Raw genomic sequence first — 26,214 nt, 5'->3', positions numbered from 1 at the left:
CCCCTCATGTCCCAGTCTCTTTCTCCCTTGTAGGTCCCCAGGCCTTCAAACTCCCATGGTCCCCTCTGCTTCCAGCTCCCCATCATCCTTTTCCATCTCTCTCCCTAGCCTACCGGTGAGACCTGCTGCCCAGGCCTGGACCTTGACTGGCAAATCCCAGGCTCTGACGATCTCTGATGGAGAATCCCTTCATACCGGCAGGAAGTGAGAGGCATGGCCCAGCACCCTGGCCCACTGATTAGCAGAGACTGGTACTATCCTGTGCCTGCTGTGTGCCTCCAGACCACACCTTCTCCACCAATTGACTGGGGAGAGAGATGGGAAAAGGGGTTGGTGGTGGCTGGGTGTGTGTGTTGGAGATCAGGCAAGCCAGTAGTGAGCAGGGATGGAGGAGGGAGGTAGGGTGAGGACTAGGGCACCTACAAGGAGAAAAGAGGGCGAAGAATGGGAGCTGTCAACACAAAGGATATTGGAAACAAGAGGGGCAAAGACCCAGCCCTGCCCCTTTTAGGAGCTCTGCAGTGGGAAGAAGGATCTGCAGAGTGGGCATTCATGGAAGGTAGGTCCATCAATGGCTATTAGCCAGGATGGGCAGGAATGGTGTCCCTAGGCTCTGTTTGCCAGAAGCTGCGATTGGGTGACAGGGCATGGATCACTTGGATTACCTGTCTGTTCATTCTCTTTGGGGCACCTGCCATTGGCCACGGTCAGAAGACAGGATACTAGGCTTGATGGACCTTTGGTCTGACCCAGTATGGCCGTTCTTATGTTGGGAGACGGAGTGGAATGGGGGGACAGATGGGGTAGGGGAACCCTGCCCATAATTTAAGCACTGATTAACAGTTACTGTGCTTTGATTTAGTTCTGAGCCTGTTTCAAAAGAAGACTAGATCAAAGAAAACTAATGAACTGTTAATGAGCGGCAGCAGGGTTCACAAGGTTGCTGTAATCACAGCATAAAATCTTTTATCATGACTATGCCATGAATTACACATAACTTTAACATAAAAAATCATATCCCCAATTATTGTCTGACACCCCCCACCATTGTTTGACTTTCCCCATAATTTCTTTCAACTTCAAAAATTTTAAAGTCTATAAAAATAATTTTTTAAAAACTGTTAAAATACAAACATCTCTAGTACCCATTGAAATTATAAAAACATAAATATGGAATTCTGCCCAGCCCAATCATATTAGACCACAAAGGTCTTTTCCCATCTGTGTCTGGCCAATGGAATACAACCATCTCTTTTGGCTATGTACCTGGTAACTGTGACCCATGCTTTTTGGATGGATTGGATTTCTTTTTCAAAATATTGGATGTTCTATGCATTGGGTTCCATCTTAAATTAACCCTGCAATGGAAGCTCATGCAGCAGGCATCAAGCCCTTTATTAAGCAGTGCATTTTTCCGGAAACACAATGTACCAGCACTCTGTAATTTCATTGTTTGTCCATTTGTTTCCAGATAGTTTATGATTTTTTTCCCTCCTGCAAAGATTTGAATGGCTTGGGCTACTGTTTTGTTTTTTTTAAGATGTTTTAAATGAAACCAACTACATAAATAATAATCTGTTTTCTAATTCATTGTCTGGTAACGGCAGTGGTTAGAGACTAAAGCCAGCTGAAGCTCCTTGGCACCACACTAGAGAATTTCACCTGTAGGCATAATAGTTCAAGATTCACTGCTATGCTCTGGTTGCTTTGCACCACTCCAGTGATGCAGAGCAGCCATAAACCTAGTTTAACTGGCGCTCTGCATCCTTGGCACTGGCCAGTTAAACTAAGTCTATAGCTAGTGGAGCAAAGCAGCTGGAATATGGTGGTGAATCTGATCCAATATGTACTTTAAGGGCCACTGAGATACATTAGCTACCCTGCATAGGTATACACACTGCCTGCTTGCCGATATGCTGTAGTTCCATTATTGATTCAAAAATTACCTCCTTCTAATCTACTCCAGTTCTAACTCAGAGGAGCAAGAGAATTAGTCCATAAGGTTTTCTCTACTATTCAGAACTCATGGGATTAATTAGAAAAAGAAGACAAGTTTCAGAATTGGGGTCCAGATCTCCACTTGGGGTCTCTAAGTGCTACCGTAATAGAAATAGTATATAGAAGGGCCTGCTGACTGTAAGCCATCAAGGTGCTCCACAATCCCCAAACTGCTGGTCTTTGAAAGACAATTTGTATCTAAAATCAAACTTCATCGGGGGTGGGAGCGCTAGACAAAGGGCACGCAGGAGGATGATCAAAGATCCAACAGAAGAAGAGGAAAGGAAACAGTGTAAGGTATCAAGAAATGACAGAAAAATGAGTAGCAACTGAATATTTAAAAAAAAAAAAATCAAGGAAGGAAAAGGCTTCCGTGGGATCAGAGAAGAGGAAATGTGCAAGTGTGACAGAGGCAGTGCAACTGGCTGACGTATGATGTGCCCATGCTATTTTCAGTGTACGTCCTAGTTCAAATGAGTTTCATACAACCCTCTGGTGCAATATTCCATTATTCCTTCGTGTCGAAAGATGGGTTAAGAGAATGAGGGAAATATATTTTTAATGTATATTTTAAAGAGACTTCACTCTGTTACTATACATGCTTGGATATAGCTACCAACTAACCATCATTTAATTTTACTGGAAGGTTTTAATGTATCAGTTGTACATGTAAAACATCTACATTAGTGGTGAGTCAAGTGAAATAAGTCAGACTGGGTTAGAGAGACCAAACACTCCAGTTTATACAGTGCTGGATTTTATTCTCCTACTTTAGCGTACAAGCTTATCTGAAATGCAACAACCAAATGCACTCAAAGTGCCTGGGGTTTATAACTGCTTTCCATGGGGGAAAAGGTCCTCCTGTTGTCTGGATTAATAATTAGATGAGGCTCCTATTCAAAGCCCTTTCTGAAGCAGCAGTGGCTTCTCCTTGGTGTTAGGCAGTTATGCTGGCTCTATGTCAACTCCCCCAATTGCCTCACCCAGGTAATCTCCTAATAGGCAGAAAGGCTGTATGATGTACATTAGGGATGACATTGTACTAAGCAGCAAAAGTAAACATGGAAATTAATCTCTTATATAAAACTTAACTGTATACCTATATGACCATGGAAAATGTAAAAGCAATAAATATGCAGGAGTGACAAGAGAGAAAGGGCCAGACATTACAATAAAAATAAATTGCTTTTTTTTAACCACAATCTAAAGCCCATAATATAGTGTTTTCATATTTAAATAATTTATATAGCATTGTAAATTTACACCGTATTTTAAAATGCACAAAAAGAGAAATGTTCCCAGCTCCGGAAAGCTTACAATCTAATTAAGACAACCAAAGGTGACTGGATGACCACCAGTGGAAATTTACTGAGTGTAGGGAAGTCAAAGTAGGAATATCAAGGACACAAGCAGCTGACTAAAATGAAAAATTTTTCTACATGCATATAACCTGTTTCATCAATTGTCCCAATTAACATATTCTCTTTCTTGAACCAAAGTGCATAAAGGTTCTTCCTAGAAACTGTAGAAGTGATAAAATATAGGAAATTAATTTCTCACTGAAATACAAAATTTTGGAAAAGAGTATCTTGGCTTTTTCTAAAACTAGCAATTTTACTGGCATATTTAAATTAATCAAATGTTTTTAAGCACAGAGTAACTATCTAAAATGTAAATCACTTTTAAATAGCAAGACAGGAAAAGGTTTGTTTATGTTTATTTTTAAGTGCTAGAAAAAAAGTTAAGTTAAACCACTACAAATATACTGTACCTATAGCTGTATAAATATATGGTATATAGTAAAACATATACCAGGATTCTAGAAATTGAACATATGCCACTTTCTGACTATGTACCAGCATACAATACCAGCACCTCCTTCTGGGGTCTCCAAGCTGTGTTGATTCTAACCTAACCTGGAAGGTAATGAAGCTTGTCAAATACGTGCTTATTCAAAATATTGCATAAAGCTGTTTTGAAGATACAGTACATATGTTTTTTTGAATTTAGACCCTTACCATATGAACTCAGGGTACTGTTTGTAAAAGTAAAATTAAAGCATGTACATTCAACTTACTTTTCATATTTCCATATTGCCAGTAGCTCTGGCCAAATATTTCTGAGATCTGCTGTTACTCACTAACTAAAAGCTGTAGTTTTCCAATGCCTATATTTAAAAACATTGTTCTTGAAGCTAAAGAACAATATTTAGAACAGTATTTCAAAAACAATCAAGATTTAATGTTATGCACTTGTGTTAAAACTTTCAAGTTTCTATTTCTAAGTCTGACAATTTAATATATTCAGAAATAAGGAACACTAGTGACAATCTGTCTTATAAACTGGTGCACTCGGAATCAAATTGCTATTTTCTGTTTTGGTGACTATCTGATGTAAATAGATTGTTTCAAACCCAGTCTATGATGAATCATACATACACTAAAGTAGATGCTGTGGTATCACAAATCAGCTTACAGGTACACAGTCATCAAGATATTACCAGTAGAGAAAGTTACCATGTCACTTCAATATTCTCCTATGTGGCTACTCAGAAATAATGTCTTATGTCATAGTAACTATTGCATTTTCGCTTATCAACATTGTACCCTAAATGTAATATATGCATATCAGTGAAATACTACCAATATTGCCCTAAGCCCTAACCCTAAGCTGTGCTTGAATCCTGCTTGGTTGAGAATGGGCAAAAAGCAAGTCTGGGGGTAAATTGGTATAGTCATCCCCTTTACTTCAGTGGAACTATATTGACTTATACCAGCTAAGAATCTGGTCCTTGATATGGTCAGTAATATTGTACTGCTGTTGACCAAATTCAGAAAAGCAATGCCTGAAGACAATGCTCTTGCATCTCTCGTCCTTGGAGCTGGCCTGTACTTTCAACAGTCTCTCCCCTTAACACAGGACTCTCCAGCTCTCTTCCTTGGAGCTGGGTTGCAGTTTAGGCCAACTATAGGGCCTTAACTAGCTTCTCCTTCAGCTGTCTCCTTTCCCCAATCAGTCCCTGGGCTCTGAGGGTTCAGCATACAAACTTTCCTTTGCTGGTGTCTGTCCTGCTATGAGGGAGAAGGCAGCATATGAGCTTTAAGGAAGGGGAGACAGCGTATCTCCATTGGTCAGGAGAGAGAGCGAAGCCTTGTCCCACCCACTCTGCAAGGCTCTAGGTCTGGAGTCCTTAAAGAAACAGTGATGGGACTTTTTCCAAAACACCATTTATTCCCAGGACTGCTTCCTTTCTACCAATATCTCCTAGGTCCTTGTTTGTCATCAGTGCCGGTGCTAGCGACCGGGGGCCCTAAGCAGGAATATCCCCTCCCCCCCGCAAAACACATACTAACAATTAATAGTGCCCCCCCTCCCAAGCTGCTTGGGGCCCTAAGCAATTGTTTAGTCTGCTTATGCCTATTGCCAACTCTGTAGGTCAGACATTTCAAAACCCAAAATGGCCACACCACGCAACCTTTAGGCACCACTATGCTTAAGGAGCTGACTACTCTGTCACAGTTTGTGATTCACACTTTCTGTTATTCTGGCACAAATCTGTGTGTGGAAACTCTTATTTTAGGAATGTCTTATATCAGTTTAGTTTACAGAAAAGCTGTGCAAAACTGTAGAATTATACCAACAGTTTCTGTTGTAAAACAGAGAAACTGTCATAGCTTTTAAAAAACTACAGTAAGAAACAGAAGTTTTGGGATGCTTCAGTAAATTACAAAGGTATCTGGTTATTACTGTTAATTTTGACCAAGCAAATGGGTTCTTGCTGACTGGCAGGTATTTTCTGAAGGTTACATTTGAGATGAGTTTTATGTTCCATCAGTTGGATACAGTGGGAAAATTAAAAGCAACCACAAAACTGTATTTAATACAGACCTGGGGTTAGTAAAAGATAAAAGTAGAAGGTTTAACAGCTTATCTGCTTGAAGCTCACAATGGAATCATTTGACTCCTGTGTGAAGACTACTTACATAAGAAGGGGGTTTCACGGTATCATGTCCAAAAGTTGTAGGGGATATTAATACTCAAAAGATACCACTTTTAACATTTTTACTTAATATCTTGCTATTTTTAGTTGACTAAAATGTCTGATTTAATTAAATTTATAAATAGGTATAGAGCAGTGGTTCCCAAACTTTAACAACCTATGAAACCTTTCACTAAAATGTCAAGTCTTGCGAACCCCTTCCTAAAAATAAATATTTCCATGGATTTTCTCATTTACCTGAGTATAATTATAAAAGCAGTGATCTTGGAAATATACAACTTGTTTTTATGACATGCTTATTACACACTATTTATTATGAATTATCATTTATCATTACAGTATTTTTATTACATTATGAAAACAGCAACACTCTTCCAAGATCTCACTTTTGTAGCTTGTATCACTTTGAATAAGCCTGTTATAAGACAAGGCTCCTATGTTTCATCAAGGAGTATCAGATGTGAAACAGCATGAAGGTATTTAAGAAACCAACTCAAAGAGTTCCTCCTACACAAGCATTCAGGTCTTGAGCAGTCCAGGCAAACAACGCACCTTACAACAAAGCTTGTAACTTGTTCTTCATAATAATTTTAAAAACAATACTAGCTGCCTGTTTAATTTTAAAAAGAGCAAAAAATATCCACCTCCCTTTCCATTTCTTATAAGGAGTCTTGAAGTTCAAATCTCCTCAGTGTGATAGATATGCTTGCTTTGATCTGCTTAGCTCTTGGAAGTCCAGGGGCTCTGGGCTGCTGGCCCCGTGCTGCCTGGGGTCCCTAGGGAAAGCTCTGTCGCCATTAGGGAATTTTTTCCCGAGAACCTCCTGTAACATTTCGCGAACCCCAGTTTTGGAACCACTGATATAGAGTAATGAGGTTTATGGGGTTTTATTGTTCTAAGTAGCATATTAAACATTTAGTATCTTCTTGTGTTTAAGAGGTCAAAAGGCTGTAGTATCCTTGTGCTAAAATTAACATTAAATTAATTGGAAAACAAGATAAATAAAGAAGACATTTTGCCCACTATTTTTCCTGCCCTTTGTGAGACAATTGGTAGGAAAAAGGTAATGTAACTAACCACTTCTGACCCTGTAGTGGTAATGAGATTTATTAGTAGGTTAAAATCATCCACACTGGACAGTTCACTCCATCACTCAACCACTTTTTTTATTGAAATATAACCAAATATTTATATTGTTAAAATAAGGTATACTATTTCCTTTCAGTGAACTGCTGGACAACTGAAGTATATTGTTGATGTAAGAGCTCACCAGCGTTCCAAGGAACCTAAATATAACAAAGGTGTCTATATTTCTAATGAGCAGAGTGGCTGGAAGTGAAAATATGTGACCAGAGTTAACAGGATACCTTTCCTAAGTCTAATTTAGCCAGCTGAACACATGTTCACATGAGATGAGTGATGGACATCAGCAGAAGTAAAAAGCATGAAGGAAGGGAGAAAATAAGCAGTTTCAGCACAAAAACACTTGCACATCTTTGTCACCTGCCAACATGAATGAAAATCTGCCAACATGAGTATTGCCATCAAAAAACAACACCAGAACATCTGAATTATAATTCAGGGCTGCAATAGCTATCACAAAGTCAAAACCCACAAAATTTTCTCTCTTAAAAATGTGTTTAAATTGTATGTCTGCACGTGTGTGCGCATGCGCGCACGCCCCCCCGCCCCCTTTTTCTTCACATTAGTTACACAAAATGCTTTTCACCAGTTCGGTGAATGATTATATTTAACCAAGTCATAGCAATCCATTTCACTCAACAGACATAATCATAGATAGGACATAATGACACGATGACTGGGATTTTTTTCATTTTACGTATGTAATTTCTTCCATATGATAAAGGAATGTATAACCTATATTTTCCTTAAAAGACAGATATGTTTCTGTAGAAAGGTGTTTCACATCATATGATCAAGACACAATGGAGTTGTTTCCTTGAAAAAGCTAGGATACAATATATACAATGTAGTTAATTTCTGCATATGAGGCAAATCGATAAATTATGGATAGCCTTTAGCAGGATAAAATAATATGTCTGCACTTAAAAAATCTCAGTAATTTGTAAGGTAGTTTTTCCCACTAATTAATTAGCATAAAGATTTGATAAGATCTAGGAATGCCGTCTCTAAATCATACAGTAATTTAATTCCCATATTCTGAAATGGTTATGGGTTATATTGTACAAGAGGAAGAAGTGAACACACTGAACTCAAGGTTCAATGTACTGGTTTAGGATCTGTGTAAATTTAGAATTTCATGCACTTTTTGTGTATAAACTAAAGGGGAATAATGTACAAAACCTGAATAAAGAAAAGGAGTGTATGATAATCAAGTTGTAAGGAGAGTGATCACTTTAGATAAGCTATTACCAGCAGGAGAGTGGGGTAGGAGAAGGTATTGTTTCATGGTCTCTGTGTATATAATGTCTTCTGCAGTTTCCACAGTATGCATCCGATGAAGTGAGCTGTAGCTCACGAAAGCTTATGCTCAAATAAATTGGTTAGTCTCTAAGGTGCCACAAGTACTCCTTTTCTTTTCGCGAATACAGACTAACACGGCTGTTACTCTGAAACCTGTCAAAACCTGAATAAACCAGGAGTTGCGACTGTTTCTCATGCAGATATCTCCAGTTCAGTTAAATGAACCAATTAAAAATTAAGCAATTGACTTCTTCAGTGGGACTATTTGTGCAAAGAGTTGCAGAACCTGGCCCTAGACTGTTTAAAATATTCAACTCAGTATTAAAAAAAAAACCTCAATACAACCAACACTCCACTGCCAAAAACAAATTCATTCTCATCAGATATTCTAATCCCATAATCTGCCCATTTTTGCTAACCTTGAAGCAAATACTTATCTCCACAAAATATTTGTTCACTGCATAGAAGAAAATTCCTATCTGGAGCAGGCAAACTACTGTTGTGACCAGTGGCTGCCAGGATCACTGTCTGATCTGCAGCATATTTCAGTAAGTCATTTATAGTGTGACCATTCTGATTTAAAAAGAAAGTATTATTATATATAGTACACCAAAGCAGATGATACTAAGCACTATATTTCATGATACTGGCTGCATAGAATGTGGCGCTTAAAAACTTGCCAATTTTATCCAAGACAAATAGATAGGGTTACCTGCAGTATCTTGCAAAACGATTCCTTTGTACTTCCCTATACCAGCTGTAAGATAACCTCAGAATTTGCAGTATTTCAGTGTATCTGACTACTAATATGTAGCTATCTAAGCCAAATGGCATATTTTAAAGGGTTGCAGTGTATAACGTTTGCCTGCAGTAGCAGGGTACCGGACTCAATGACCTGGAAAGTTCCTTCCTATGTCTTATGTTCCTATATTAGTCAAAATATATCAGACTAATAAAGAATTTGTACAGATATTAAAGTGAATTAAAAATATGAAGACAAAATGCCTGAGCCTGCTGGGTGACTGTAAACCAGGGACCATCACAGTGACCTTGGGCAAGTCACTGCCTCTCTCTATGCCTAAGCTTTCCCATCTGTAAAACAGGAATAATGAAACTGGCCTCCTTTGTAAAGTGCTTTCAGATCTACTGAAGAGTGCAGTATAAGTGCTAGGAATTATTATTAAGCCATGTAATATGATTTCTCTTATAGAGAAAAACAATGTGGCTTATATACAACTTTAGTACTTACGGGTAAAATGATTAGAAGTGGATGGATTGACACTATCACCACTGTCAGCACTTTCACTGCTAGAAATGTCATCATCAGATTCCCGCACAGAGGAGCAGGGTGAGGAGCCGTCAACTTCTTCAAATTTCCTCTTTAAAATTCCACTCATAGCTGCAACACTGTCACATGTACCTGTAACAGGAACAAGAGCAATGAAGCACTGAAAAATTTGACCACTGACCATGCAATCAAGGTCTACAATGTAATTTTTATGGGGATTTTTATATACAAAATAGACTATCACTTTTGTTTCTGAATGACTGTTTATTGGGATGTATTGTATACATTATAGGAAAGTAAACAGAAATACAACACCAAACCCAGTAGTAATTTGCTATCCATGAAGAAGGGGTATAACAGATTTATTTTCATGATGAGAGGTATCTTTTGTTACAACAGTTACCCCCTTTGTGGAAAGCACTAAAATCTAATTTGAAAACAGGCTGTTTTCAGGCCAAAAGAGACACAGAAATGCGAAAGCACCTCATTAAGGGCCTGATCCTCAGGTGCTGAGCACCCTAAACTTCCACCGATTTTAGAACATTTTAGGATTGGGCCTTGAGTTTCTCTTCAGAATTCCTCAGGCTGACTGAATGAGTGGCCTTGACAGGCTCTAGAGGGAGATGCCACTAGCCTAGGGCTAGGGGACTCACAGATTAATGAGATGACCCTCAGGTTTCGGGGTAAGATGTAGTGTATGCATCTGTTTTAATATCCCATGACTGCCAGACAAGGTACTGTATAGAAAGGAGAGTAAAGTTCCCAATTTGACATGCAACTACATGTACAAACAGGAGTATTTGTCTGATGTGCATGTGCAAAGTTAGCGACCAAGAGGAGATTGACTTAGAAGTACCGTAGACCCAAATTGCTTGGATGTGAATGTTGAGATCCTCCTTGTTGCAATAAAGAGCAAAATCTTATATTTGTAGCTCAAATGAGCTGGCAGCTCGAAAATAAAAAAGTCTTACAATCCTTTTCATTTTGTTTTAAAACTCAACGCTGAAAACCTTTTCAGAGGGCTTACAGAGGAGGCTCAGTTTGAATAAGAAGTGTGCATTCACCCAATTCCTAAAAGACGGTGTTTTCACCAGGGATGAATAGAAACTAAACAGCTAACCCATTCCCCACTGTGCTAGCTGATTTATAACTGCCTTATGACCGCCCAACATCATCTTATTCAGAGGCCTCTGCTGGGACAAAATTAATTATCTACACCATGCCATGGTGAAAAGCATTACTGTGGAAGTATATAGGGTACTCTTGGAAGGAGTAGGTTTTTTAATTGGTAAATGTCAGTACACATTGATTTCACTGTACATACACAAGTGAAAAAATATTTCCAGTGATAATAGCTGAAATTTATAGATAGGCAAAGAAAGAAAAATGCTGCTTGCAAAGTTCAGAGTTGATTTAAGGATATTTACTTTGTATGTTTTGACTTGTGATGTTGACAATTTGTGTTTTAATGGTTATAAAACTTTAACTTTTTGAATCTTAATCTCTGCTGTTATTAAATAATTGTCTGATTTATTGTCCCCCCCTCATAATTTCCCACAACTGAGAAAATTTAAATTAATAAAAAAATTTAAAATGCTTAATTTTGTGCAACTATGCAAATTTAAATAAAATTAAAAGCTTAAACATAATATTGATATTATCTGTTGAAATTATGAAATATAAAATTCTGCCATTCCTAGTTATAAAAGCTGTACTTTTAAGTCTCTCTTTAGATATTTTGTTCATATTTTTTTTTTTTGTATTTTCTCTCTCAAATTCCCATGTCAATTTTACCTTTAAAGGGCTCAACTTTTGTCATGCATGTTAGATAGTCTGTAATTTTCATGTTTCATTTTGATTTTACAAAGAACGATCTATGACAAGAAATGTGATGATAAGCAGTTGAATCAACTTAACTGAAAGCCACAAAGTTAAACCCTGGGCTGATTTGGAAGTTAATAACCAGCAGGAGCTCTGCAATGATTCTGGCAACACAAAAGAGCACATGAATGGAATTTCTGTGAGAACGTTAATTTCCCAAGGGGTCATGAGATTCTCCCCCTCTCCCAAGAAAATATTTTGAAAATACAGAGGGTTAGTTTGAGATTATAGAGTTCAGCTGTCAAACCTCACACTGGAAACGGTATCACTGTTTTTGTCATTTGCACTAATAAAGGGGAAAAGATTTTTTAAAAAACTGGCACAAGGCAAAGTTTACTGCTTTGACTTTCTTTTATTATCGTCCATGACTTTTTTCCTTTTCACCATGACTTTCAAGTAACTGTTCCTTGAAAGATTGCCATGACTAAAATTTCTCTGTGGATGTGAAAAGTAAAAAATGTAATTATTTATATTTTTCTTTACTTGTAAAGAAATGAAATTTGCTAAGAAGTTATTTGCTATCCTACAGCTAAAGAAACCAAACATGTTTGCAATCAATCAAAACTGATTTTTTTGAATCTTCATTTTCTTTTAAATGCACTATTTATTTTTAAAAAGAAAATTAATCTAAAATAATAGTCTAAAAATCACAGAACCGAAAAAAGATATGTTAAGCTTTGAAAACTGCCTCTCCTATTAAAGGAATAATCTCCTCCCACAGGGAAGCCCACAGCTGGGCCAGCAAGAACCCACAGAGCTTCCAAGAATTAAGGTTACACCGTGGTTAGTATGTACAGGCTCCCAGTGCCGTGGATCTGCTCAAAAATTAAGCCACAGTCCCATTCTGAACTAGGAAGCAATATGGAGGCTGGGGCCCCTCTGTGCTACTTTTCTTCCCCTGATAACACAACTCATTTTCTAACTCCCTCTTTGTTGTGTGGCAGCAGAGGCAATGGAGCCTAGTGGGAAGTTCTTGCTGCTTCAATTGGCTAGTACTTTAAGAAGCAATAGCTTTCCATCAGATTTCCACAGTCAATACTCTGGAACTAGCATTCTATCAGTGACTATTAGTCAAGATGGTCAGGGATGCAATGCTATGGTCTGGGTACCTCTAGAAGCGGGACTGGACAACAAGGGATGGAACATCTAATAAAGTGCCCTGTTCTGTTCACTTCTATGGAAGCATCTGGCACCGGCCATTGGTCTGACTCAGTATGGCCATTCTTATGTGTTTGAACCAGACAAGTTTGGGGAGTGGGTAAACAGGTTTTTTCCAGACAAAGAAAAGGTTGATGCCTTCATCCAGGTGCAATCACAGACAACTGGCAATCACAGTCAAGAGGACATTCAATGGCAAATTGGAGGCTGCAGGGACAAATCAGTTTGCATTATAGAAAGCAACAGCAGAGAAGAACCCAGCATGGAACCATCTCCATCAGACTCCAAGGCACCTTTCCTCACAACTGTGCCACTGGACTTTGAGAATACATTTCAAAAGTTCACTGGACCATAAAGCTGGGGCAGAGAACCCCAAGTTATCTTTTACCTAAGATGACAAAGGAACCAAGCACTTTGGACTTCATGGGAGATACTGATCACAGCAGGGGTCAGTCATCTTGGTTGAAGGAGGTGTGGTAAAAATCTTACCTTGACCCAATACTGTAGTTTTGTTAAGTCTTAGGCATTAGAAAGTTTTTCACTTTTATACGTTTGTAACCATTTCTGACTTTACCCCTTATACTTGAACTCACTTAAAATCTCTTTTTGATGAAGTACACTTGTTTTACTTTTATTCTAAATCAACCCAGCGCTGTGTTTAACTTGCAGTGATTATTATTTCCAGTAAAAACAACAAGCTGCTGTGCTTTTGTCTCCTTAAAGGAGCAATTGACCTTATTACTCCTTTAAATGTTCCAGGAGAGTGCTGGACATTTCAGGACAGATGATTTGGGGAAATTCAGGACTGTGTTGGTGTCACTTGGCTAGTAATAACCAAAGCTGGTGGAGACCAGAGTGCAGCTGTGGTGTAACAAACTGGCTGCTGGAGTCAGATTTGCTAAATCTAGGTTGCTCAACACAGACACACAATGTATGCGTGTCTGCTAGGTGGGAGCATCCAGACAAGGAGCTACAGCAGCAGAGCATTTTAAGGCACTCAGGACAAGTGGTGATACAATCTCTCGCGGTTGTGGGTTGAACCCTAAAATATGATGGAGCAGGAGAAATAAAATTATTTTTGCTGGATCCATCTTAACCTGGCAAATCATTTTTGCTATTTGTGTATTCTTGTAAATAGGTCATTTTTGTCTTCTAGCTATATTCAACCATTCTTCAGAACCAAGAGTAACATAGCAGAAGTGAGATAACAATAATCTAAGATCACTTAGTAAGACTGTTCAAATAGAAACAAAATTGTATAGATTTTCTGGTGTTCTGTGATATTTTGCTGAGAGGATGGCACAATTTGTCTCAACTTTGTAACTAGTTCAGAGTGATGACAAAGATAGACGGCTAACAGACAACGAGACAATTTATCTTTCAAAAAGCTTTACTAATATCACAAAAGATTACACCTGTCTCACTTCAGCATGATCTGCCATCTGTTCCTTCAAAGAGATAAGTGCTTAAACTTCAAGGTTCAGTTATTAGAAGTATCTTTTGAGAACAAGGAAGAGTTTTATACATAGCAAATTCATTTACTGCTTTGTTAAGGAAAACATGACCATTTTTCGGGGGGTGAGCCTTCCAACAAGTAGGGACATTCTCTAGTAAATATTATTGCAAACGAAGTGTATTTAAAAATATGGAAAAATTTAATTATGATGTACCTTAAAATTTGGCTTTTAGCCTCCGAATTAATCATGAAACTGTAAATTATTTTTGATTAATCCATCTATCTGACCAAATCAGATAGATAGTTCTAAACAATGGTTGTTTCATCCTTTTGTTAAATAAACCAGGTCAAATTTCTGGAGGCCATTTCTGGACTAGATTAGATTATTTTCTTGGTTTATGAATACCCAGTCTAAGACATTCTGGGCCAGATTCTGACCTCTTGCACACTGGTGTACATCATGAATAAAACTACTGAAGTCAATGGTATTACAGTGTAAACAGTAATTGCGATTAGAATCAAACCTCTGTATTCACACTAATGTTATACTATGGTGAACAAAATATTGTATTCTATCATGATTTTAAAAAAATCTTACTAGCTAGCATTCAAAATATAAATAAACTATCTATCTTTCACTAGGCCCAAATTATTCATGTAGGATGTTTTGGAAACTATCAGAAATTGTCAGCAAAACATGGCACTTGTGTGAGCTCTAGTCAGAACAAAACAAAAACAGAACAAAATCTGAAATAAGTTCTTTCATTTTCTAAGCTAACATCCAAAATAGGAATCAAAGACCAAGTCTATTAGAACATACAAAACAATATTTTTTTAGATTGTATCCAAAGGAAGACTGTTTTGCATCTGTTTCCATATATATATATATATAAAGGATACACATACCCAAATGTTATGATTTCATTAGAACTATGGGGATGCTGTTCTACAGTGATGCTCCTCTTGTAATTTTAGAGGAAGCAGTTAAATTTATATGAGTATATGTTTACTGTAGGTACTTAACCTCATAAATCTAATCTTAAAATCTATCAGGTTTGTTTTACACAAATATGGTAATTACCAATATGGGAATTACATGGCTAGAAAAAACTTTATTTTTTCTGTTACTTCTTGTGCAACAGATTCTTTCAATCTTGTACAATAAAATTGCCAATGATCAGGGCAGACAACACTCCTATTTGTTCATTAGTATTATGCTTCATATAAAGTGATGGTTGAATATACACAATATATTTTGAGACAGTTCTTTAGAGCATTTTTTCTCACTCAGTTCTATTCATTAAAATATATGCACTACTCTCAAAGATTATTTGAAATGTAAGATGTAGTACAAAAGACTAAGAAATGTCAGGGCCTGATCCTGCATGGGTTCCAAATTGGCTTTGAGAGGAGCTCCAAATGTAGATGCTGGGATTTTCAAAGACACCTCACGGACTCAGGTTCCCAACTTCCACTGAAATTTAATGGGAGTCGGGCATCTGCCTTCCTAAAGCATCTTTGAAGATCCCAGTGAGAATGCTTGCAGGATTGGATTCCAAATGATGTATAGTACATATATTTTGATGCTGCAAGGTGCTGATTACTCTGGTCCTGATCCAGGAAAGCACTTAAACACATGACTTTCCTGGGTCAGGGCCAGACTGATAAGCACTTTACAGGATGTGGCACATATTAAGTAAAATTAAGTTAGGTATTTTATGAAAAGTTACGTTTCAGGCAGAATTTTCCTCACTTTACTCAGATAAGTAGATCCTGATCTTGCAGTGCTTACTCATAAAACCACCTTAGGCTGGGACCACTGAATAAGGACTACTTGCATGGCTACAGTTTACAAGACAAGAAAGACTCTGTCCGAATCCCGCTGAAGCTGACTGAGTCACGACAGCAGGATTTGGCCCTAAATGTTCTGTTAGCATACCACACAAAATTAACCATGAGAGTTCACCTGTTTTTAATCAAAGCAAACATATCAGAGCTCAAAGATAAATTAAAAAGTCATGATAAGTTTAAAATGTTAAGATGAAAACAAGGTCTGTTCCCAGAGAATAAATAAATGGTTATCAGGAAACCACTAACAGTCTTTCAAAGTTAAAAAGGGTTTCACTAATAAGGTAGACAGTATAACAATAAATAAAATGGCATTGCTCTCTATATTGTATAATTAAAAGCAATATACATAGCATACAGAAAACTCTTTCCAAAATTAAGATGTTTGTCTAAGGAAATGTTTAAATAAAAAAAAATCTGATTTTATATGAAGCAAAAGAAAATCACGATTTCTTTGATGACTTCACAGCATCTGCACTTAAATTTTATCAAAAATAATGATGATGTATACAAGGGAATTCTATATTTTTCAAAGAAATACCAAGAAATTAGAATTTTTTCCCTAATTTAAAAACAAACAATAAGTATTAAAAAATTCCTGCCAAATGAGAACCATTCACAGGCACCTTGATTTATATGTCTTATAATTAAAGAACTGCACATCCAGTTAAGGAATGGTCTTCCCTCCCCCCACTCACCCAAGAGGTTCAAAAAGTAAAGAAATATTTTATACATGATTAAATACCATTAAATCAAATTAAAGTGTATTACATTTAAAATTTTTAAACTTTGTTTTTCAAATTAGGAGAAAAACAGCATATATTTAAGACAACAAAGTATGAGTATTTCACCTGAAAGCAGCACAGCAGAAGAATTACAACTCCAAAACCAAAGCAACAAATGCAAACCAATTAAAATTTTGAAAAAACTTCATGTATGAATCAAAGCAAATGATGCAGAACATGTAATCTTTCAACCCATACCTGTAGACAGTGTACTACAATTGTTGCAGGAAAGCTGTAAGAACTTCTTAACACAGAAAACAAAAAGTCTGCTTCATTTTATAGCAGCTACAGACTGCTGCAGTATCCAGTACATTTTTTTTCAGTCAACTGTTACAGCCTTCCACCAGCCCAGTGACCTTTGAACTCATTTCTCCCCCCTCTGCCGTTAAAGCTACTGTGCTTGTCTCATTTACATAAGGCTGGTGAAGGCCTGCCAGCAACAAAAAGGGAATGCTGGGTAAGAAATTGTAGAGCTGCAGTTCAGCCGGAATACCTGAATCACTGGAGAGCTGGGGGTGGGGTAGGGATGGGGGTGGGGAGGGGATGCTGGAGAGAAAAGGCTATTGCCACTACACAGTGATAAGTCAAAAGCATGTCTCCTATCATGATTATTAGAAGGCAGATATTTAATTCAAGTATATTAAGCACCCACCAAAAAACAAAATCAGTCTGCAGCAGCTAGTTTCCAAGGTGACCAGAAGAGTCAAATGCTTCACTTAAATACAAGTAGAAGGCTGATATGCAATTCTAGGCAACTGCCCTCTGCTTTTTTAAATATAGCTCACCAGATGTTTTATTTTAAAAAGGATCTATTTCAATATTGTATTTTGAAATTCAGGCGTTTACTGCCTACTCACCTTGATTCAGATGCCTCAATATGAAATAGTATCAGCTACAGATACAATAGTAAAACTGTATTAATGTAAGGACGCAATATACAGAATGATTTACATTTACGGATCATTACTATAACTAATAATCAGCAATAAAATGACTGCTAATCCTCCCAAGTATAAATCACAATCAAATACTGTGCCAAAACTGTGGATACATGGATATAAAGTATTTAAAATTTTTAAACCATTTGAGATGTTATTTTTAGAAATACATATTTCAGTTTAAATCATTAAAATTATATCAAAGAACGTAAAAATGCTGATCTGTCTCTAGGAAGAGATTCAATGTTTTATTTTCTGCTTCTTTTCCTTCTCTTCCTATAGACAGCATCCTCCCTATTCAAACATTCAACTTCTCTATTGCTGAAATGCTCTCTAAAAATTATCAATTCAAATTCTTTCAGATTTGCCAGTGTATGCATCTTGTGCCTTTTAAAGTGCTGGAGCAATGAGAAAAACACTACTGTAAAATCATTTAAAAACAAAGAAGTTTCAATAAGGCTAATCTCTAGACCACTAATGTGGCAGAGAAACTATATCTATACTGTGTATTAAGGTGATCATAGGCCATTAGGATCATTGGGTCTGTTTTTGAAAATAAAAAGTACATCAACTACATGAATAACTAACTGAAATTAATACCTGTTTGAAAAATACAAAGTAAAATATAGTCCATCTTGTTAACCCTATCAGAATTTGTTGAATGCAGTTTCATAATGAATCATTCATGTGTGTATATATACACTTCTATTTCTAAAAGCACCATTTTTAAGATACTCCAGAAAAAACACTGTGAAAAATCTAAGTTCATTGTTATTTATGTTCCAAAATTAATCAATTTTAAAATAAAATAAACAACAGTGATGCAACACATTTCCTATCAAGAAAATATTGAGCTTGAAGACATATCAGAATAATGGATGTTGCTATTTAATATTTTATATTTCTATACTGGCAACAGATCCATTTTAGCATTCGTTTTATTTTTACTGACTATTCCGTTTTTCCATGAATAAATGAAGTCTGATGTGGAGTTGTAGTAAAAATATTTGTACAACAAATCAGATTACAGTACTTAACCAATTTATTTAGCTAGGTATCAAAATGATCTGAATCACTCAAGCCACACCTTTCCAAATGCAAAAAAAAATGTATTAAAAAAAAAAAAAGCAAAAGTAGCCAAAGCACTGATTAAATTCAAAACACAGAAGCGTTTTAATAATCTATAAAATAACTAACCTGTTCAAATTGTTGTTTTTCCAATCCATGCACTCTTTTTATTAATTAGGAACCAAAATAGATTGATCATCATTTTATAACATGTGACATATTCACTGTCTTCCTACTTCCAACAGAATCTTCTTAAATTTCCCAGCACTGTGTTTTATTGCTGGTACCATATGCTTTATTGTTCAGCGACAAGAGCTTCACTCTGCACAAAGACTCATTACCTACTGCTTGCTGAGCAGCTTCAGCCTCACTGAGGCTGCCTATATGATCACATGGGAGTTTTGTCTGAGAAAGCCAGGCATGCCACTGATTTCACTATCTATGGATATTTTTATCAGATGAGGTGTCTACCATGAGGAAGGAATAACAAATTATAAAGCTGCTTTAACTCATTAAGGCAGCAAAAATTATGGAAATCCCCTCACAACCTTTTTTTCCATTACAGAAAAGGTGGAATTGAGAGGCATTTTTACAAGTGAATTATAATTTTTGTGGTGCTAATCTTGCACTATGTTATGCCTCATATAACATACATTTCTATTAATGTTCTAAAAAGAGATAATATTCCTGTTAATTGTTATTTTGTCAAAACTCTTTATTAAATACTTAGGCTGCCAATATTTATCCCTTTAGGGAGACCAGAGCTACTGAATGATTATTTTCCCCCAAAAGAGACATCATAATTCAAATTTATGTCACCAGTCAAGGGCCTGATCCGGCAACCCTTACTCATGCAACTAATCTGAATGATTTCAAATAGCACTACTCAGGTGAGTAAGGATTTAAGTAAAGTTTTCAGAAAATCTAAATGATAAATTGTACTCCACCATGGAGATTTTACTTTTTATGATGATATCCAGTTACTGTATTTTAGTTATAAACATAATTACACAAAGAAATAAAATAAATTTATTTGTATTTGTTAACTTCCTTGGCTATTTACCTAAGGCATTTTACATGGGGCTGATAATTACATTTTAAAAAATAATGAAAGCATAGCATAAAAAAGAATACATGGTTAATGACTATTCTTAACATTATTATTACTGATGATTAATTTCAGAACATTTTGAGACAGCCTAATTTCTACTTCGAAAAGAGTGCATGAGACATTCTTACTCTATATAATTTAAAATTTTAACATAGTGCAAGTGATGATAGAATTCCTCTCTATTTCCCTGAAAACTAGTAACTCATAAATAATTAATCATGACATCTATAGTGCAGAGGTAAAGGTTTTCTATGAAAGTAGTTAATTAATGCTAGAATTATTTATTGCACTTTGAGTAAACAGGAATGCTGTTTATTCATTAACAATCTACAAATGAAAAATACCCACTTGTTATCCTTTTCAACAACTCCCTCTTTAGAATACATAATTATCAGTTTGTTGCTTATTAAGGGCCCAATCCTGGTCTTAATGAACTCAATGGAAGTTTTGTGATGGACTTCTGCAGAAACGGGACTGGCACCTATGAACACTGAGAACCATGGATCTGATCCTCCCGCCACTCAAGTCAATGAAGCTAATGGTGAAGCTCCCATTGACTTCACTGGCATCAGAAACGGGCCCATCTTGTGACAAACACACACCTGAAGTAATACAATCAAGGGGCAGTCTCTGTGAGTTATAATGAAATCTCAATCAGAATAATATTTAAAGACGCAAATAAAATAACCTGGCTATCTAGTTTAATAAAAAGCTTCCACATACAGAAATTTTACTATCAAACTGATTAAAGTTTGAAAGATAAGATTTTCTGGGATATGACCCAAATTTACTCATGACTAAAAGATTAAACTGGTGATGAATCGCATCCAGATTCTAAACACTTTCTTTAAACTCAGAATTCCATTGTCAGCAATTTTTTTTTAAAAGCCACCATTTTGATATGGTCACACCACCTAAAGACAGTGGCTGAGCAGATGGCTCATGGCCGAGGACCCTTCAAGAGCTCTTAAGCAGGAAACACTATAGCTGTATACATTAATAAGTAGAAAGGAAGGCAGACTAGACAGGTTGCTAACGAACAACTGGTTTAGTTACAGCTATGCCTATTTTTTCCCCTGCTAATACAATTGATGAGGTCTTGATGCTAGTGTAGAGAGAAATAAACAAAAGGCAGACATTTTTGCTGCTGCAGCAGTAGGAAAACAGAAAAATAAAAAGGCTTACCAGATGGAGAAAAACAATAATAAAGCAAGACAAAGGAAAGTTATTGTCACATTTCCTGGGGACCATTACACAAAATGGAAAATTAAAAAAACAAAAACTAACAGGAGGTTAGAGCAAAAATAAATAAGAAACATAAACAGTTAAATAGTTTAACAAGAAAAATTTGGTTCTGCAAAGACAATAACAGCAAGCTGTCTTAACACCACACAAAATACATAACATCAGTCAACCCTTCTTGTCAGGTTCCAAAAAAATGTTTTATCCCTTTATGCTCAAGGCTGGGATTTCTCAAAAGGTTAAATTACAATTAAGATGCTAAAAACTCTCCCTCCTACAGTAAAAATATATGAGATGGGCAGGGCAGTCCTTAGGATTTATGGGGCCTATGCAGTATTGTTAAACCGGTGCCCGCGGACCTCCAGAAGAACCCCCCGTCCATTGCTGACACATACCGAGCTTTGTACACAGCAGACGCTGTGCCAGCCCAGGCTTGCAGCCTGGGGGGAGGGGGGCACAGGCAGCAAAGGATATCAAGCTGCCCGGCAGTGGAGAGTCACAGTTCCACACAGAGACCCCCGTACCTTCTCTCCCTCATGCAGAATGCTGACCCGCTCTTACCTGCTGTCCTGGTGGTGCCCCAAATTTTTGGGTGCCCTACGCAGCTGCGTATGCCTAAGGATGGCTCTGGAGACAGGGCTAGGAAGGAGAAAGCTTCCATGAAGGCCCCCTCTTGGTTCTTGATCATTCCATTGGGGAAGTGGAGTCTGGGCCCCCACAGTAGGCATTGTGGGGCCACCAAATACATACAGGAGGTTAGAGCTATCTGAATACAGAACCTGCATTGGCTTTGGCATCCTGGCATCCCTTGTCACTCAATGGTAGCATAAGCTCGTTAGGGTTGCCAACTTTCTGATTGTAGAAAACCAAACACCCTTGCCACACCCTCTGCCCCAAGGCCTCGCCCCTGCCCCACCCCTTCTGAGGCCCCACCTTGCTCACTCCACCCCCCTCCCTCTGTCGCTCACTCTCCCCCACCCTCGCTCATTTTCACCAGGCTGGAGCAGGAGTTTGTGGTGTGGGAGGGGGCTTAGGGATGGGGCAGGGGTGTGGTGTAGGGGGGATGAGGGCTCCAGGTGGAGTGCGGCCTCTGGGGTGGGGGGACCAGGGATGAGGGGGTTGTGGTGCAGGGGGGTGAGGGCTCTGGCTGGGGGTAAGGGCTCTGGGGTAGGGCAGGGGAGGAGGAGTTTGGGGTGCGTGGAGGGGGTTCCGACCTGGGGCAGGGATTTGGGGCACAGGAGGGGGTTTTGGCTCTTAGGTGTGGCCAGGGATGAAGGGTTTGGGTGCAGGAGGGGGCTCCGGGCTGGGGCAGGAGATTGGGATGCAGGAGGGGGTGCACACTCCAGGCAGCACTTACCTCAGGTGGCTTCCAGAAGCAGCCAGCATGTCCTTGCAGCCCCTAGGCGCAGGGGTGGCCAGGGAGGATCTGCATGCTGCCCTGCCCTGCAGGAGCCACCCGCATAGTTCCCACTGGCCATGGTTCCCAGCCAATGGGAGATGTGGAGCCGGCGCTTGGGATGGGGGCAGCTCATGGAGCCTCCCTGGCCGCGCATGCAGAAACATTTCACTGCTTACCAGGAGCTATGCGGAACCATGGCAGGCAGGGAGCCTGCCTTAGACCTGCCGTGTCGCCGACCGGAACTTTAACGGCCCGGTCAGCAGCGCTGACGAGAGCCGCCGGGGTCCCTTTTTGATCGGGTGTTCCGGTCGAACACTGGACCCCTGGCAACCCTAGCTCTAATGCAGCAGTGCTGCCAGGACTCCCTCTGACAGCGACTGCACCAGGCACGCCCCTGAGAGGAATCCTCTATCATGGAAGGGGTGCTATCAGGAAAAAAAATACAGTTTAGGCTGTACTTACTTTTCCGGGGGAACGTCTGTGACAGCAATGGGGTGATGATGTGCCACCAGCTAGCAATGCTGTCACCCAAGGCAGGGTCTGCCCCACCTTTTCTTTTATTTGGATCTTATTCCCATGGAGGGCACTCCACGTGGTCTCTGGGAAAGCCCTGGCCACTGTTAGTCCTGCTCTTGACACTACCTTGACATGTACCTAGTACCAGGACCTCTTGCAGGGGATCATGGACCCAGCGGAGTTGCCTCTGTGACTCTTGCAAAGATCTCTTCCACCAGGGATTACTCCCCCAAAGGGTCTGTAGCCCCTTTTGTATCGGTTATCTGGTCACAGAGCAAGAGTCAGCTCTCCAGGCTGTGTTCAGACAGCCATGAAAGATAGAGAGATACACATGGTCTCAACAAAGAATCTTTCAATACATTCATTATAACTAAACCCTGCCTCTTGTCTCCATGAAGAACGCTGCAGAAACTACTGGAATTGTTAACTTGCTTAGTGACAGAGTGGAGACTGACGATAGGCCCCAAAAATAGCTATGTAAAGATATTAATTGAATTAAACATTAAAAATAAGTTATGCACAATCATAGAGTTTATTTTGTTGTTGTTTATACTGTGATTCCTGAACACAAAAAAATTTCAATTATGTTTACTTATCAAAAAAGGAAGTGCTATTTCTTACCTCAGATCAATTCAGGTACCATAAATCAAAATGAAACTGCTCTTCCCACCAGTCTGATTTCTGAGAGACAAATATAAAGGGAGATAAGAACTGTGCACCCTAATCCAGCAAACTGCAGGGGAAGCTGTATGAGCTTGGAGAGCTAGCATACTCAGACAATGAACAGATTCTCTTCTGTAAACACACTTTGTTTTCTCTCACATGCTTCCTAAACACAGGTGGTTAGACTGCCAGAATAGTGCACGTTAGCTACATGGCAGGTGTACTATTGTACTGAGTGACATGGAGTAGGTGACAAAGAAGCTATTACCTGCTGCAGCATCAGATAATAAAATTAATTATTTAAATGAATTAACAAATTCTGACTGTAACGTGACCAGGAGAAAAAATGTGGAGGTTTATGCCTTCTCCAGTCATTATGCAATCACCTGAACAGATCATGTCTAAAAATTACATAAATCAGGCATGAAGGAAATAAAAGGTACAGCCACGTCCATCCCCTTCAGAGCCAGCCAGATATGACTCTTGCGCCCTCATGAAATGTCGAGAATCCCAATGGAGCATGGTGTGTGTCTACAAGGAATCATGTTAGTTTTGTTTTAAAGATAAGATGTTGTTTTGTTTAAAGAGAGACTTTGAAAAAAGCCAAATACATTTAAAACAGGCTGCCTGACACATCCTGTATCCACTTCATAAGCCAGCTCCATGCTCCAGCTAGTTTCCATGACAGCTCAGATATCAGAGTATAATGCATGCTGGGGAATCATTCAGAGCTACACAGCGGGGATGGACATTGCAGGACCTAAAAGGAGGAACTATAAAGGAAGTTTTCAGTTAATAATGTACTGCTGGCCCCCCTCTTAGCCTGGCTACTGAACACATCTTGTTCACCAAATGCCATCCATCTCTTTCAAATCATCATGTCAAAACTCATTTCTTCTATGAATCCTTCTTATAAAGAGTTCCTCTCCAATGATCTCTCTGTAACCTTTCTTTCTTGAACTGCTGTCCTGTGTTTTGTCTTGTTTGTATTAGATTATAATTCCTCTCAACAGAAACCATGCCTAATTTTATGTTCGTGGGGCAACAGAAATGGAAACTTCAGTTCAGTATGCAGTATTTTACAGTTATTTATTTATTTTAACCATTAAGACCTTTTTTTCCAATTTTTTTTTTACTAATTTTTTTTGTTTGTGTAGTGTGACAGATTCAGACCAGAAGAATATAAGAGAGTGCTGGAAGTCAGTGTGACAGATTCAGACCAGAAGAATAGAAGAGAGTGCTCCTGTTGGGATCCAGGAGGTGAGCGGGCTTCTGCCCACCCACTACTAAAGGACCTCCGCCCAGGCTAAGGGGAGGATCTCTGTGATGGTGTGTGTTTGTCAGGAAGTTCCTCTTCTCCCCTCTATTGATGAGACTTGAGCCTGTCCCACTGAACCCAAAAGGAGATTTGCCATTGACTTAAAATAAGACAGGCCAGACCTTCAGTGAACACGTGAAGTAACAGAAAGACACATGCATTGTGCATACAACTCCCCTCAGGCACTTACACAGAACAGTTCCTGCCACTCTATAGTACAGTAACTCCTTGCTTAACATTGTAGTTATGCTCTTGAAAAATGCAACTTTAAGTGAAATGATGTTAAGCAAATGCAATTTCCCCATAAGAATTAATGTAAATGGGGGGGTTAGGTTCCAGGGAAATTTTTTTCCAGGGAATGCCTGGCTGCTAAATGATGAACTAGCACTCAGCTGAGCCCTCCAGGGTTAACACGTTGTTAATGTAGCCTCACACTCTACAAGGCAGCACCGACGGAGGCAGGAGGGAGGAGACACAATAGACGCATGACAGCGGCTGCAAACACTTCCCTGCAGAAACTGATCGCGATGATGAACCCACGCTCTCCCGCTGGAGCACACCACTCCCTCCTCCGATGGCACATACACAGCTGCACAGGTGCCACCTTTCCGAAGTGCTGGGGGTGCTCAACCCCTGGCTCTGCCCCAGGCCCGCTCCGCCTCTTCCTGCCCCTGCTCCACCCCCATCCCCACCCCTGAGCGTGCTGCGTCCGTGCTCCTCCCCAGCCTCCTGAATGCCGCGAAACAGCTGATTGCAGCGGGCGGGAGGCGCAAGGAGGGAAGCACTGATCTGCAGAGCCCGCCAGGAGGCAGGAGGTGCTGGGGAGCTGATGGGGGGCTGCTGGCCCACCTTGGTTCCAAGCCCCCACCCACTAGTTCCAACAGGCTGCTCTTCCAGAGAATCTCACAAGTAGTGGACAAAGTACTGTACTAGCAGGTGACAACCAAACAACGTTATAACTGAACACTGAGCAACTTTAAACGAGTATGTCCTTTAATAGATCAGCAACGTAACAATGAAACAACGTTAACCGAGATGACATTAAGTGAGGAGTTACTGTATTAAATATATTTTAGGTCCACATTAGACAGACAAATGCA

General features: G+C 38.9%; 1 protein-coding gene across 1 annotated transcript in view; it reads right to left on the bottom strand.

Annotated features, from left to right (window-relative positions):
- Positions 1-9,840, bottom strand: part of CSRNP3 (cysteine and serine rich nuclear protein 3) — a 40,624-nt gene extending 30,784 nt beyond the window's left edge. Inside the window, exon 1 of the mRNA XM_077830111.1 lies at positions 9,693-9,840. Within this exon, the coding sequence (XP_077686237.1) occupies positions 9,693-9,840 (148 nt within the window). The remainder of the gene's footprint in view (positions 1-9,692) is intronic.
- Positions 9,841-26,214: the final 16,374 nt, after the last annotated feature.

The sequence above is a fragment of the Eretmochelys imbricata genome, chromosome 11, assembly GCF_965152235.1.
Source record: "Eretmochelys imbricata isolate rEreImb1 chromosome 11, rEreImb1.hap1, whole genome shotgun sequence".
Taxonomy (NCBI): domain Eukaryota; kingdom Metazoa; phylum Chordata; order Testudines; family Cheloniidae; genus Eretmochelys; species Eretmochelys imbricata.
Note: the sequence above shows the minus strand (reverse complement) of the source record. Positions and strands in the feature narration are given on the sequence as shown.